We start from the raw sequence: 16080 nt of genomic DNA on the forward strand, positions 1-16080 counted from the left end.
CAAGATCACTGTATATGTAAATATATTTATACATTATATTATATTATACTACTATGTAAAGTCACATGAAAGACCTACTACTTTCAATGCACGTGTTTTTTTTTTTTTTTGATAGCTTTGGGAATTAGTTGACTACTATGGTCAAATTGGTCAGAGAAGGAGTTTGACTCTTATTAAACAATTGACCCTTATTTGTGCCCAGGAATCAGCCAAGTTCATCCATCAGCTTTATGGCAGGTGGCAGTGGCTCCTTATGCTCAATGTAGTGGAAAGCAAGGCTTTATTGCCTCTGGTTTCTCACTGAGAGAGATGAAGACAAAAACAACGGTGACAGAGTATAGAATTTCCAAGGCTGATGGTCACGGTTGGTGTGTCAATATACCTCCGTATGTTCTTGAAATCTGTTGTTGCGCCCCAGCATTTCCGTCTCAGTGCAGACAAGGATGGTGTCCTTCACAAAAGAAACCCTGTCTGCTCGATTTTATCGGCTTCACAAAATGTCGTCTGCAAATTATTCATGACAGGTGAGAACTGTCACCGTGTTTAACACCCTGAATATGAGCCGATGTCTTTTGACTTCCGTGGAAGCAATGAAATCCACCGATGACAGCTTACTTGACATTTACACACTCCGATTCCCGTCCTTTAATAGCTACGCTCCATCTCCCTGGGGTTTACCAGCCAGGCCGACTGATAACAAACCTGTCAGGAGGGTTCACGAGGGATATGAATCCAGCGCTGGCGGAGAAATGATGTGTTCAGTGGAGGAATATGGAGACTGACATGAGCTGCACACTGGCTTAGTGACAGATGATTTGTTACACCGTGCGCTAAATGGAAGTCGCCACAACGGCTGATTAGGTCTTATCAGGGCCGCTTCGAGCGTGCAACTTTTTCATTTCACCTCTCTCCAAGGAGCCACCATCAAAAGAGATCACAGAGGTTTCCTCGGCGAGCCTGTCAGCTCAAGGTGAAGCCGAATGGGGGAGGATAACAGGGATGAGGAAATAAACTGCTGTCTCAGATAACATTAATGCTCAAGCTTCACGGCTGACAGTTACCTGATAAAACATTATCTCAACCAATGAGAGACAGGACAGGACAAACACGTCCCCCCACACACAGTTTTTCTAATACATTTGGCCAGATTACAGCAAACCACTATTCATCTGTGGGTCATATTGCGACTCTAGAGATCCTTTTTCCTTTTTTTATAGGAAAGGTCACTCATCTCTCATGTTTTTAGCTGTGAAGGAGGTAAGACTAAATGTATTATTGGACCGTGGCTCCCTAATAGGATTGGATTGGGCAATTTTTCAAATAAATTTCAGTTCAATACCATTATACATATAGTTATTACTATATTTTATATTTATTGTAATATTGTGCATTCAATAACAGTTCACTAAAAACAAGATAATAAAGAGTAACTTACATTTTAGATGCAATATTGCCAGTTTAGGCCTGTTTACACTAAGAACGATAACTATACAGTATAGAATCCACACCAATGCACAATAACATTGTGTGAATTGTTTATTATAAACTTGAGCTACAGATTTATTTTCCATCATTGCCTGTAAATGTTTTTATCACTCATCAGCTGTTAGAAATCATTCTCAAAAGGCCCGTTCACACCAAGAATGATGACTATTAAGATAACTATGGGTTTGTTTACATTACGATTGTACTAAAAATGCAAAAGTTTTTCCTTTGTGTTTTTGAAAACTTTCATGGAACCTTACAGACATTGTCAAAATGATCCCTGTTCACACAGATCCATGAAAACGACTAAAAACGTTGTATTATGTCACAAGTGTGCTGTACATTTCCCAAAAAGTGAAAACATTTTGATCGCCATCTGGTGGCTGGAGTATAGGACATAAACTGCCAAAATAAATAATCAAATTGAAAATTCAAATACTTTTTCCCAAAGATGGTTTATATATATATATATGGCTAAATAGTATAGGATATAAATATATGCCATATATATAATATATATATATATATACATATATATATTTTTGATCGCCATCTGGTGGCTGGAGTATAGGACATAAACTGCCAAAATAAATAATCAAATTACAATTGAACCAAGTATTTTATATGTATTTTTTTTTTTTTTTTATGAATGATTTAGTATTTAGTATCGAGAAGTTAGGACTTAAGGCTGAAGGTTTGGGGTTTGTGGTTGTTTTCATTGGCCAAGGCCCGCCCATGAGGCCGTTTAACCGACATGTCAAACAACCAATCACAGTTCGTTTCATTCAGCTTCACGTTTCAAGGCATGGAAATGTCACCACAATAACAGGCCAGTGTGTTAAACTCTCGGACGTATTTGAAATATTCTATGCCGCAAACTTTAAATATTTCACATACTTTTGAAGCTCCAGTGTTTAGTTGATCCTGATAAGTGCTCGTTGTCACAGTTGTAAACACGGAGGCTTTCTTCTTTCGTTGAGGGGGTTTGGCGTCACGGCATCTTTGTTTCCAGACAGAAAGTTAAAGAACATGACACACACATCTCCCGGAAATCCTGCAGAATTCAACCAATCCGATGACGACTTCGACACTCCTGAAGTGTTTCCACTTTTGTGTCCCATATGCATCAGACGTTTAGCCAACGGTCCGTGGGCATGATGTCTGAGGCTGAGACTAGGTTCGATTCAACAACTGAATGAAACGGATTCATTCCTGAATGAATCTGATTTTGAACAAATCGGTTAATTCAGTAACTCAGTCTTAAGTCACTTGTTTAGTTAAATGAACGATTCAGTGACAGACTCATAAAGACTTGTCGCCACCTACTGGTGTAATTATGTAACCAGCTAAAGTCACTAAAAAAACACTGGAAAAAAAGCTTAAAATGGCATGCAGAATCACATCAATATTTCAAACATTGTCTCTAACTGAGAATCATCCTGAACAACCATGAAATCCTCTCAGCGTGAGCAGATGGTCCTTCCAATATGCAACATCATCCATGTATTGATTGACAATTCAATCCAGATGAGACCACATTAGACTGCAAACTGACATCTATCACAAAGACTGAATCTTCCTCTTAGTAGTGCAAAGATCTATATGATGGGCCCCTCACAAATCAATAGCAACAATAATGTTCTTGTTTCACAAATCCGTAGTATTGATGAATAAAAAATCCATGCAAATTCAACATATTGGTAGCTTCAAGTCTTACGTGCACTTCTTATAGACCACAAAAGTTAAACCAAGCAGTTGAGATGTGACGAAAATCCACACATTTGCCAGTCTGTTCTCATTAGGACACACTGGCTCATTCTACACCCTCAAAGTGTATCTGTTTACCCATGGATCTCATTTGATGAGACATAAGGCAGTAATTGGATGAGGCTTGTGATCAGATGTTCTCTTGGGGAAGCTAATTCCACTCTTTCTGACCTGCCTAATCTTCTAAGACCAAGCTGGAGTTAATGGGCTGCTCTTCCCCCACCAACTGCTGCGGGGTGAGTAGGATATCCAGACTGCTGTATAGAAAATGCTGTATTAGAGCTCTGCAGAAGGATGTGACAGTATAAGCTGCACAACACGATCCATGATAAAGTAATTTATGCATGAGTACTGGACCGCAAGTGAATAGAAGATACATTTTCATGATTAGTCGAGCAGAGGTCATGCGTAAATGGATATCATATATAACATCCCTTCTGACAAAAATCGTTAATCTGACCGTAATAGTTCCCATTTACTGGAATGTGATTTTTTCTTCTCCACTGGGAGGCAGCTAACAAAACATTATATTTTAACAGACAGAAACCACATTTGCTGCTGCCTGGGATACTGTATATGACTTTTTTCATATTCTCTCATTTAAGAGAAGAGGCTGGAAGTGCTGGCAATTTATGAGTGCACTAGACAATATTTCAGATTGAATTTCAGTTAAATACACTCCTACTATATATATAGTTTTAAATATATATATATTTAGTGTGATACTTTGTTCAAAACACAAGACAATTATAATTTAATGAACGAAAAGTTAACTTTTCTTAGATTTTATAGATACAAATGAAGCAAAAACAGGATTATTACAAGTTTTTGAGCAATACAGTGGTGTTTTGTTCCTGAATGAATCAATGTTTTTGAACAAATTCCTTGAGTGAATCATTCAGCGACTCACTCATTTAAGACTAGCGTAACAATATAGTGCAAGAATTTCAAATATTGGGGGGACGCCTTTGACTCCTGCACTCCTGTCTTTTTTGTAGCATCTTTTAACAGTGTTCAAAAAATGCAAGAAATCTCATTTTGAAATTTCATTGCCCACGTCTAGGGGGCCATTCACACAGAATGTAGACCAGACTAGGTGGCCTAAGCACACCTCTAAGTGGGCCACAAGATTGGTTAAAATTATTTAAAATAAGACAGAAGAAGTTTGAAAATAGGCAAAACATCTAACAATCAGGATGTAAGCTGAAATTGCATTTAATTTTTTATATAAACAAATTTATTTTAACATTTTATTGGGTAGAAATCACTAATTGTGAGTAAAAAAAAATTAACAGCTTGTAACCACAAACTAGAAGAAATTAATGTAAAAATTAACTGATAATAATAAAAAAAAGAGTAAAGAACATTCAGTCATTGGGTTTATGGAATTTAGTTAAGTATTTAATTTATATATTTTAAAATACCGCCACGCCTAGTTTCTGTAAATAAAAGTTTGAAAATGTGCTTCTTTGTCATTATTGCAGAGCACCAGAAATATCTCTGGGTTCCTTTAAATATTGTCCAAGTCCTTGGAGTCCAAAAGAGAACTGCTATGATAGAGAGAACAGGTTTCAAACAGTGCTCCTGTATATGACTTTCTTTTTATTCTCTTATTTAAGAGAAAAGATGGGAAGTGTTAGCATGAACACAGTTTTATAGCAAATTTCCTTGCTTTTATCTCAAAGATCATAGATATCTTTAAACCCCCCCACACACACACACACAATGGATAACGTCGTGCATGTCAGCAATCCAAATGTACCACCTGCCTCCTCTCAGAGTCCCAACCCTGTAATTGTACGTTGATTTGACAGACAGCTACATTATGATCATATGAAACGGAGCTAATCATGCTTTCCTGTCTCTTTCATCTGCACCAATGAGCTCCTTCCATACAGAATTCAATGACATTTCGCTTCTGCGCCACAGATGAGGAAAGGTCTTCTGTGACCCCCGTTTTTCAGGCCTGCTCACATGCAAAGCAGGTTATACAAGTCTTAAAAGAGCCTTCCTTTCAGCCGGCGACAGCAATCGCAGGCCCTCAGAAATAAAAGCGATTATAAACGTCAGCATGTTCATTATATTAAGCCTGTGTGCCTTTCTATCTATTCTGCTCAGAAATATGCAGGCAATTAATTAAAATCCCATGTCCATGCCTGGCAGACATTACTCTAATATCGGCTTTAAAGAGAGCACAGAGGCAGCGATCACAGTGCCAGGTCACATCACAAGAGACGGCGAACCTCTATATTTCCCGTTTGTCCTCTCCTTTTTTTATTGCCATTCATTTTCCATCAGCAATACGATGCCAGCATTATGCTTGACTGATGTGGAGAGACAGAGCAATTTCCTGAGACACTTAACACCAGGTCACAAGGGGTTGAAATACGATAGACAGATACAGGCATTCAGAGGCTGCCACTCGAGATGATGCCAACCCAGATGTTATGTCAATGGCCCAGGGTGAGGAAAACACTTTCTCAGTGCTTCGATTTTCAAGGATGGTGAAATTGCGCCTCGAGTGTGCTTTCAATTTGCCCAAAGGGACGAGGTGAAAGCGAGACCTCGCTATGAGTTGATATTCAAACGCATTCATTCAGCTGCCTCATGGAGGAGACTAAATATGGAAATCAACTTTGACTGCCAGATGTTTCCTCTGTGTAATAGAAGTCATTACCATCACATTTAGCACTTCGTTTCCAAAGCGCCTCACATTACGCGGTGAAACGTATTCCTCTGCGAGCTCGGTAACAGTGCATTACGTGCAGATAATGATGACTTTGTTATCCTGTGGTCTGTGAGGTCCATTTCCCAACTCCCCCTACCTACAAATGTCAGCCCCGACAGGCAATTACAGGAGTCCGATTACTCCCTTCTCTGCTATCGCCCTCCAATCTCAGAGACCCCTGGCGTGGTGAAGAGCTAAAGCTAATTTTCCCCCGGGCCTGAAACACATGGACTTGGCTATTAAAGGCCTAACAGGTTTAGTCCAAGCAGTCTGCTGTGACACTCAGTCGATATCCTCCATCCTCTCGGGTCATCTCAACTGTCAGCGGTCTGAAGGGAGAAAATGCTGCACTCAACTGCTGATGATGTTAAAATCAGCCATAAAAAATGCTGAAAGACATGATTCATGAGTATATGGAAATATTTCAGAATAGGATTGCAGAGGTTAAAGGTTTGCTACATTGGCTGAAGCACTTAAAATAAAGTAAATAAATGTATGTTGTAGATGTAGCCTACTTGCACTGCTCAGATAGACGATAGAGCAAGCATGAGCTTTGTTTTTGTCCACCTGAAAGGTAGAAGTTCTTCTTCAGCGGCTTCAGGATGTTATGAAAGCGCGACAGCTCCACCTGCTGCTGGACACATACAGCTGCGGGATGAAATATCCTTCACGATTCGAAACATTTACTTTTTTTGGAATTTTTTAATGGTAAGCATATTATCAACAGGATATATAAAATCGTTATTGATTTAAACTTATTTTTACTACTGTCAAGCATTTTAACTGCAAAATAAAAAATACTAAAATGTTTTTAATCTCTTTGTTGTTGGGACGTTGTTCTGTAACACTTTTTGTTGTTGTTGAATTAGATACTTTTATCCAAAGGGACAAATGAATGAAGAATATGAAAAGCGATTGTTCTGTAATGTAAACATATATAATGTAATAATCTCTCATATTCGGTTCAATTAGTTTTTGTTCGGGTTGTATACTATACTACATAGCAATATTAACACTATGCATTATTCAATATGCAGCTTGGGAGTTTACACTTGTGTACACTTTTGGACTTTAATTAAAAGATTAAAGTAAATGACGGTTATAAAAACATTTATTGGGGCAGAATCTTTGGTTGTGATGAAAATGACACGACCTCTCAAACTGACATGAATTTTCACACAGTTGCTTGCCTTTATTTTTACCTTTTTAAGAATACATTCCCAATGTTTTAAGACTTGGAAGACTTAAAGGTAAAGCAGTAAAATCTGGACGCATTAAATAGCAAAAATAAATCATGAGGCATAATAAAAAGTTTCCAATTTTAATGTAACCTTATTGCATGAAAACAAAAATGAAAATTGTTAGTTTTAATAAAAATCAAGACCTGGGACAATATAAGTGCCTTAAGTAAAACGGAGAGAGAGAGAAAGAGAGAAAAAGCAATTTCCAAGACAGAATGCAGAACAAAATGAAAATATTTTGACACTACAGATGAAGGTATTTTATCAGCAGTAGCACATATGACTGGTACATGTCTCTGAGAGAATCAGGAAAAAAAAATTATAATTCCTCAAGAGCCATAACCATCATGTCAAGAGTAGTGATGAAAATATAGTGTGTGATGCAGTGCCCAGTATCTCAATGAACAGTTACAATACTGCTAACACAACACATGCACAGCTCAGCCTCTGGTTCAGCTCCATCAGGAAACGAGCGCATATGCAAAACCAGTCGCCAGGACACGCAAACAGGCCTGATGAGAATAGCACCTTGTCATTTCACAGGGATTTGAGAAGAATAAATACACAGCAGTTTCTCCCTCGAGGGCTTATCATATCTGGAGAGTATGATGAAACCTCCTGCAACATGGTTTCTCATTTTTTCCTTAGAAACCCAAGATATACAGTAAGTTCAAAATCAAGCAGGATGTGCAATGATGACCACAGGTTTCAGGTTTTACACACTTTATTCCTAAAACATTAGCTGCACCATCCATAGCGGCACACAATTGTATGTACACATTTATATACACACACAATTTTCTAAATTTTTGATATAAAATATATAATCCGACAATGTACCTCTTGTCCTCTTATTTGAACACATTAAATTGCTGTACAGGAATTCTGTAGCTACAGCCTATCTTAAAGTCCCCACCACACAAAGGTAAGAACGTGAGCTCCTGTATACTTCATCTGTACACTGTGACAGTAAAAATTGTGGAGAAAATATTTCTCTAAATATTCCTCTAAAAGTAACCAACAGCAAATTCACTTGTCGGTTCTGTAATTAAGACAATTACATACATGACAAACCATTTTCAATTCATTTAGGAAGGCAATATGCAGCTTCCTGTCTTTATATAATATAAAAGATTAAGAAATTACACATTTAAAAACATACAATAAATAAGATATATGCAGGCATTTCAACTGGATAAAACCTGACCCAAACTGCACTTTCAGGCCATTATCAGGACTTGAGTCCACTGAGATGGACTAGTTTCCTTCCCTCCAGTTGTTGTGAGATGGACACTTGGCATGAACTGGGCAGCCTGGCCTTGCCGTAAGTGCGCTGTCTGATCTGTCTGAAGTTGGTTTGCCCAGCCGTGTCCACAGCGTGGAGGCCTGCGGTGGCAGTGCAGTGCAGTGATGCTGTGTCTCTGCAGGGTCTGTTGGGAGAAATCATGGCAACAGTTGTGCAGAACCCCTCGTTGGTTAGAGCATGTTCATTATTAAGTTGTACATTTGGTTGAGCACAACAAAGTGCACGGGCAGACAAGAGCGCCGGTCCTGAGTCGCTGGGTCACAGGTAAGCCATGACAGGGCGTTATATTGTTCCAGCACAAATCTGCAAAAAGAAAAAATGTGTGAGAAATCCATATACACATATATAATTTGAAAAAGTGGATAGATAGTTCATCTAAAAAAAGATAATTATTTCATTAATTAGACATCATGTCATTCCAAATGCACAACTCTTGCTCTCATTTTCAAAACACACAAAAAATATTTAGGCATAAATTTAAGATTTATGTATCTGAATTGCGTATAAACTTTCCATCCATTTGGATTCCACAATTTTACCATAAACAAACAAACTTAATGTGATGTATTTTTGTCAGTCATAGGATTTCTTCACTCAACCAAAAAAAAATATATATATATAGCATAATGCTATTTACTATTTGCATCTATTTAATTGCATTGATTCTAAGACATTTGAATAAATGCATTTTGAAAATGTAACTTCATATTTTCAATATGCATTTATTCAAATTGCTTAGAATCAGCATAAATCTGTTCACTGTGAAAAATTTAGGTGAGCTATCCCTTTAAATGTAGGCCTAATTTTATTTATTTTTTTGCACAAATGAAACCTTCATTAAAAGTCCATTTCATTAAAACGTTGTCAAAAGTAATCCATATGAAACAAGTGGTTTAAGAGACACATTCTCTTTCTAAAGCGATTTAATTTAGACTTTTTCACTGATCAATCTACATCCATTGAGCCTCTGTTGACCACATTAGATGAGATTTGTGATTAGAGGCCTTAATTGTTCATTATTTGAAGCAGCGGTTCTCAACAATGGGCCTCTACAAACTTCCAGAGGGGCCCCAATAAATCTTAAAACTATTTAAATGTAGTTACATTAACATATCTAAATTAAAAATGCTAAAAATGTCATGTCTCCTTAGAATGTCATGTTCATGTCTTCTCAGAAGACTTGGACTAACTGCTTGATTCATATGGATGTCTTTATGAAAATGTTTTAAGCTGCAACATTTTGCTAGAATTAAATTTTTAATGAAGGGACTGAAATCATAGGTTTCATTAAAAATATCTTCATTTGTGTTTGCATGAGTGAATGTCTTGTTGGTTTGAAACCACATGAGGTGGAGTAAATGATGACTGTGGGTGAACTATATCTTTAAATAAATGGTGTTCTGATGCCTTTAAACAAAATACTTTTTTTGGAAGCCAGTTTATTCATAAATCAAATCCAGTCTGGGATGGTTCATAAATCAGCTGCAATCCTTGTAATCTTGAATTATCAAAGCTCCAACAAGTATGAAAAATGAGTGTTACACCATGTGGGAATTTTTTATAAATGAACAGAAATATATTAGAGACATGGGATATAGGGAAGAGTGGCTGTAAGGGGTCCAGCTGATACCTGAGCACATCTGAGGTATGGCTGGAGTCCAGAGGGTGTGTGTGTTTACTGTGCAGCAACTCATCTGACTGCACTGATGAAACATTAAGGTGCAGAGAAGCCTAACAGGAAGACAGAAACATTCATTATATGACACTTTTGCAGCTCTGTTAAATAGATTAGCTTGTGAAACATGATTTGGACAATAAAGCTGTAATGTATCTCTATAGTGAACTGATTATTACATTTACTGAGCAGCTTACCTTCAGGAAAAGTGGACATTGGTTCTTTGCCTGTGGGCAGGAGGACCAGAACCAGTCAGGCAGTGGGCCAGCTTTAGCCGTCGACACAAAGTAGCCCAGAGCCATGGGCTGCTGGAGGATGTTGGGAGACTCGTCGTGAGACTCCATCCTGTCTGTGCTCTGGCCCTGAGGACGGGGAGAGAGACAGTGAGAGGGTGAATTCACAGCTTTGAGAAATGATTTCAGCCACTTAAAACAGTTGTGTAAAAGTATGGATACAATTCAAAATAATTTCTCATTACTCCTAAACTTAGTTTCTGATATTGAGATATTCAGAGATATACAAGATATTGAGCACACCATTAAAAAAAAAAAAAAAAAAAAAAAAAAAGTAACACTTTTATTCAGCAAAAATGCAATAAACTGAACAGTTTATTTGAAAGATTTCAAATAAATGCTGCTCTTAAACTTTCTATTCATCAAAAAAGTGTTTCCACAAAAATATTAAGCAACAAAACTGTTATCAATACTGATAAAAATAAGAAATGTTTCTTGAGCACCAAATCATTATTTAAGAATGATTTCTGAAGAATCACGTGAAACTGAAGACTGGAGTAATGATGCTGAAAATTTAGCTTCACTTCACAGGAATAAATTGCATTTGAAAATATATTCAAATAAATCTAATAAGAAATTGTAACAATATTTCACAATATTACTCTTTTACTGTATTTTTAACAAATAAATGCAGCCTTATCGAGCATAGGTGACTTCTTGACTGGTATTGTATGCAGAAATTCTTCAGAAGGACAGAGCAAATCAGTTTACCTTGCTTCCGTCTCCTCCGTGGTGGTAATGTGAGCCAGGCGAGTGTACTGGGGAGGTGGTGGGAGAGTTGGGTAGGATGTTAATGAGATCAGGATCAACCAGGTCATTCTCTGACAGCAGGTCTAAGATCCCATCCATGCCGCCCATTCCATCTGTGACATCTGCAAACACAATGAGAACTTATGTTAGCCTGCTATAAACACAATAAGTGTTCGGTGGGGTGGATGTGAAAGTGTCTGACCGTTGTTGGGATTAAAGGCCTGGAGGCCGGCAGAAGTGGGGAACACGAGGATGTGAGTGCAGGAGGTGTCCTGAGGAGTGTTTAACTGTGACTGCATGTTCAGGGTCGTGCTGCGGCCAAACACGGAGCCAGTGGACACGGAGTCTATGGAGAGAAAGAAAAGGAAAAGAAATCATGAACTTTCATCAAATAATCATCAGAAGTTTCTAAAGGTCTGAAAGACAAAGTACAGCCAAATGCAGAACAACCGCTCTGTGCGAAAGCGCCACATTAATTACCTGGCATGATGACAAAGGATGCCTGTGGTTCCATGGCGACTAAACAGGTACTGAGTATGCTGGGACTGTCTGCGGCAGAGATGCCGCACATCCTGCACATCTCCTTCAGTCGTCTGCTGAGAGACTGTAAGTTTCGCCTACTCAACATAATACTCCAATCTGATTGGAGCAAAAACAGCAGTTAGATCAATAGCAAAGGGCACATGATGCCAAACAATTTGAATAATTGCGATACCTACCACGTAATTCCCCGTGACCTATCCTTCCGAGCCGGCCAATCACAATGCGCCAAGGAAGTGAGGTCATCTGTACGAGACCCAGGCACCATTCCCAAAGCTTCTGAAGGCCCTGCCGTCGTGCAGAGCCCTTTTTCCTCCGAGCTCTGTGTGAAAACACACAAACACCCCAGTCATAAACAGAGGCCTGGGCTGGAGCAAACGAAGCCAATCGAAGACCAACTCTTGAGTGCTCACCGGTTGGGTACGTCAATGCTGATGACGCAGGTTTCCAGCAGCTCTCCGTACTGGTCTGTGCATGAAGCCAGGAGCCACCTTTGGTCATGTGACAGGCAGTAGGCCACAAACAGCACGTTGTATTTCTGGGCAGCCTCTCCAAAAGTCTCACCCAGCTCTGTCTGCTTGTCCTTCACTGGTGCCAAGACGAACGGTGGTGCGTAGAGATGTAAACACTCTGGTCTCTGAGGAGGACAAGGACCAAGAGGTCAATAGTATGATATATACACAATTCTATTTCTTAATATTTTTGTATCTATAAAAACTGCAAAATGGCTGTTGTTCCAGGAAAATTATTTGTGTCTCATGTTGAATTTCCTGCCATCAACTGCCTTATTTTTTGATGCCACAGACCCCAAAATTAGATGTTCCCTTTGTGAAACACCCCATTTTAAAACAAAGGCAGCTATACACTTCTGGTTGAAAGCTCAAGACACATCTTTTATTATTATCAATTTTGAAAAGAGTTTTTGTTCCTTAAAGGGATAGTTTACTCACCCTCAAGCCATCCTAGGTGTATATGGCTTTCTTTTTTCAAAAGAATTCAATCTGTGTTATATTAAAAAATGTCCTGGCTCTTTCAAGCTTTATAATGGCAGTGACGTCCTATTTTATACGCTGGAACGGCACTCTAGTGAATGCGCGTACAATAGTTATTGGAAGCTAGAGATTACAGTTAATAAAGTTTTAAATATGGATATTTTTCTATAGAGATTAATTTTTTTGATTTTTTAGGTATTTATTAACTGGAGTATATGTGGAGTACTTTTCATTATGAATGGATGCACTTTATTTTGTTTCAAAATCTTGACCACCATTCACTGTCATTATAAAGATTGGAAAAGCAAGTACATGTTTAAAAATATTTGTATTCGTCTCAAAGAAGAAAGTCATATACACCTAGGATGGCTTAAGAATGAGTAAATCATGGGGTATTTTTCATTTCCGGGTGAATATGAAAAAGAAAAAAGCAGATAGGCATAGTATGTGTACAGTGCAACAGCAAATAGCTTTTTTTATATTTTAGAGAAGTCAAGTTCCGATACTGAACAGGACCACATGGTGATGCCAAAAAAACCCCTAAACCAACCGCCTGCTGACTGCATATATCTACTACAGTACAAGGTTCCTTTCAGAATAACTAAACACAGCAACATACACATGACGGATCAAACCATTATTGAATGTGTGTGGAAAGTGTGAATGTTTGCAAATGGCTGTGCCTGTGCATAAATACAATTTGCAATCAGTGCATCAAGAGCACTCATACACACATTATTATAAAAGACTCATGCGTGCTTACTGTACAACTCCTGTACGCCACCGCAATCGTCTTTACCTTGATTGCAGTCTTCATCCATCAGAACTTTACTAGCGAGACTGGTTATCCAGTTGAGAAAACATAGTTTGCATGTGTTGTGTGGACAATCTGTTTAGTCTGTACTTCAAACAGCACAATGTGCAAGGGCTCGCGCTCTTCAGAGACAATCACAGAATATGACAGAGCTCGTGTTTAAAAGCGAAACACACTGGAATGAATAATTCACTGAAAACGCAACTCAGGTCTCTGTTCTCTCTGCAATCTCTGATGTAATCAGCCTGGTTTCCTTTATATTAGCGCTGTTTTGGACGGATTGTTTGAATGCATTTGCTTTTTGGATCATTGGAGTGAAAACTTTCCCGGAGTTTTGCGGCTTAAAATGATCTGATTGCAAGCAGAGATGCAAAATTGGGTTAAAGGGTTAGAACAGAAATTGTGCTTCAGTAATTTTGCGTTAATTGTGTTCAAATTAATCGTATACGTTAACGCATAAACGTTGACAGCCCTAATTATAATATATAAAACTTTGTAAAAAAAAAAATAATGAAAGAAACAGAAATAAAAAACAAAATTGGTAAATCTGTATCGATATGTATTTGAAATTGAAATTGAAAACCCTTTGCCTAATATATTGCCAATTATTAGGAGTACCTCTTTGCTCTGTAGTGCAGTGTCAATGGCCAGGCCAGGGCCGAAGCCCGTTAGCGTTTTGACATTAGTGGAGGTTGGCAGACGCCGTCTGCACTGAGTGTAAACTGAGAAAGCCAGAGACTTCAGGTGCTGTGCGTATATATGGCGCTCCTCACTCCAGACCGGCTGCAGCAAGTACTGGCTGGGTATAATCTGGCAGAAAAAAAAAAACAGGCTGTTTAGTTCCAAGTAATGTGACATTTCTTAGAAAGCACGGATCAGATGGATTCTTACTTGGACATATACAGCATTCCTGATGTGAGGAGGAAGAGTCTGAAGCATCTCTAGATAACAGCGAAGAAGACCCATCGTCCACACGCTAGAATTGCCGCCTTGGCCTGTCTCCTCATAGCTGAATGGATTTACGATGTAGATCACTATAGAAGGAGGATAGGTGACGGCGTGGGAGTCTCCATCAGTCGGCACCCCCACCTTCTCTCTCTCCATTGTGCTGAAACACAGATAAATTAAGGATCAGAGATCACATCTGAGAGAATCAGTAACATGATTGTTTGGATGTGAAAGGTGGTACCTCTCTGCGGGCTCAGACTGGACCTGAGGTTGGTTGGTGGCCGACGTGCCGTCACCCAGAGTCCCTGCACTCTGACCACCAGTCGGCTGGCTGGACTGCAAGCCTCCAAAAGGAGGCAGTGAATTGGGCTTGGAAGATGGCATGGTGCCTATGCCCTGAGAGCAGGAGGAAGAGGAAGAAGGCGTGGATGTGGTGGTGGTGTTAGTGTTGGAGGTGCTGTTGGTAGATGGGGTGGTGCTCTGAGCGGCTGTTACGGGGCTACCAGAGCTGGAAGTGTGTGTAGAGCTGGTCGGGTTTCGCTGGGAAGGCAGTGAGCTGTCCAAAGACTGGGATGCCAGAATGGACGCTAAAGAGATAAGAAATATTTAAAGACTGTTAGATTTACCTTGTCCGCACAACATCGAAGAAATTTTAATTTGTTTCTGTACATACCCAAGTCGTGACAGCACACTTGTGCGTAGAGTTTGAGTTTGTTAAACGCCTCGCTGCTGCTGCTGTTTATGGTTTTTGAGAGCCAGTCAGTGAGAGTCTGATCCGGGAGAGGTTTGGCTCCAGTATCACTCACCGTCACAATGCCATCAGCATGAGACTTAGCGATGGGCTTGTGCTGACCGAGCCGACACGACTGTTGAACAACAATAAACCATCATGTCAATTTTATTTGTATAGTGCTTTTTACAAACATCTTCATAACATCTTAATATAACATCTTAATGCCTACTCAGGTATACTGTATGTGGATAGAGTTGTAAATACTTATATATCCAACTTCATATAAAGAGCTGGCCGATAATATAGTTGTTTAATTTTACAACAAAGCAAAATCAGGTGGTTGAGACTTGCTATATATATGTTGTTGTTTTTTTTCCCCAATCTTGCAATGAAATAACTTAGGCACTTGAGATTTCCTATATAGTATTTTTTTTTTATGCAAGTGTACAATTCAAATGAGGATAAAGTTGGACATAATACATATTATTATGCATAATTCATTAGTTCTTTAGCAAAATCTAACCTCATATATAGCTGTCAAGTCTCTGAAGAAAGTTTTGGCTCCATTAAGCAGGGCTTCGTTGTCGGGACACACCACCATATATTCGATATCCCGCTGAGAGCTGTACGGGTCTAACAGAAGCTTCTCCCAGTATGGCAGAGCAAAAGGAGACAGCACCACATAGTCATACTCGTAACCTACCAATAAGGTGGGAATGGGGAGGGGCTCTGGAGATTCATCTGTGCCTGAGAGAAAAGAGTTGTGTAAATGTGCCTGTATCATTTATAAATGACGCAGAGGATGGTG

At 39.0% G+C, this 16080-nt stretch overlaps 1 protein-coding gene across 2 annotated transcripts in view; it reads right to left on the reverse strand.

The window, feature by feature from the left end:
• Positions 1-7927: 7927 nt before the first annotated feature.
• Positions 7928-16080, reverse strand: part of LOC109088010 (mediator of RNA polymerase II transcription subunit 13-like) — a 31051-nt gene continuing 22898 nt past the window's right edge. For both annotated transcript variants that reach the window (XM_042771084.1, XM_042771083.1), the window contains exons 18-30: positions 15796-16019; positions 15213-15405; positions 14781-15126; positions 14483-14699; positions 14210-14401; positions 12199-12422; positions 11965-12107; positions 11726-11884; positions 11448-11591; positions 11207-11367; positions 10400-10564; positions 10158-10258; positions 7928-8830 (exon numbers count right to left, since the gene is read on the reverse strand). In XM_042771084.1, the coding sequence (XP_042627018.1) occupies positions 8698-8830; positions 10158-10258; positions 10400-10564; positions 11207-11367; positions 11448-11591; positions 11726-11884; positions 11965-12107; positions 12199-12422; positions 14210-14401; positions 14483-14699; positions 14781-15126; positions 15213-15405; positions 15796-16019 (2402 nt within the window). In that variant the 3' untranslated portion in view covers positions 7928-8697. The remainder of the gene's footprint in view (positions 8831-10157; positions 10259-10399; positions 10565-11206; positions 11368-11447; positions 11592-11725; positions 11885-11964; positions 12108-12198; positions 12423-14209; positions 14402-14482; positions 14700-14780; positions 15127-15212; positions 15406-15795; positions 16020-16080) is intronic.

This window comes from Cyprinus carpio, chromosome A15, assembly GCF_018340385.1.
Source record: "Cyprinus carpio isolate SPL01 chromosome A15, ASM1834038v1, whole genome shotgun sequence".
In the NCBI taxonomy this organism is placed as follows: Eukaryota; Metazoa; Chordata; class Actinopteri; order Cypriniformes; family Cyprinidae; genus Cyprinus; species Cyprinus carpio.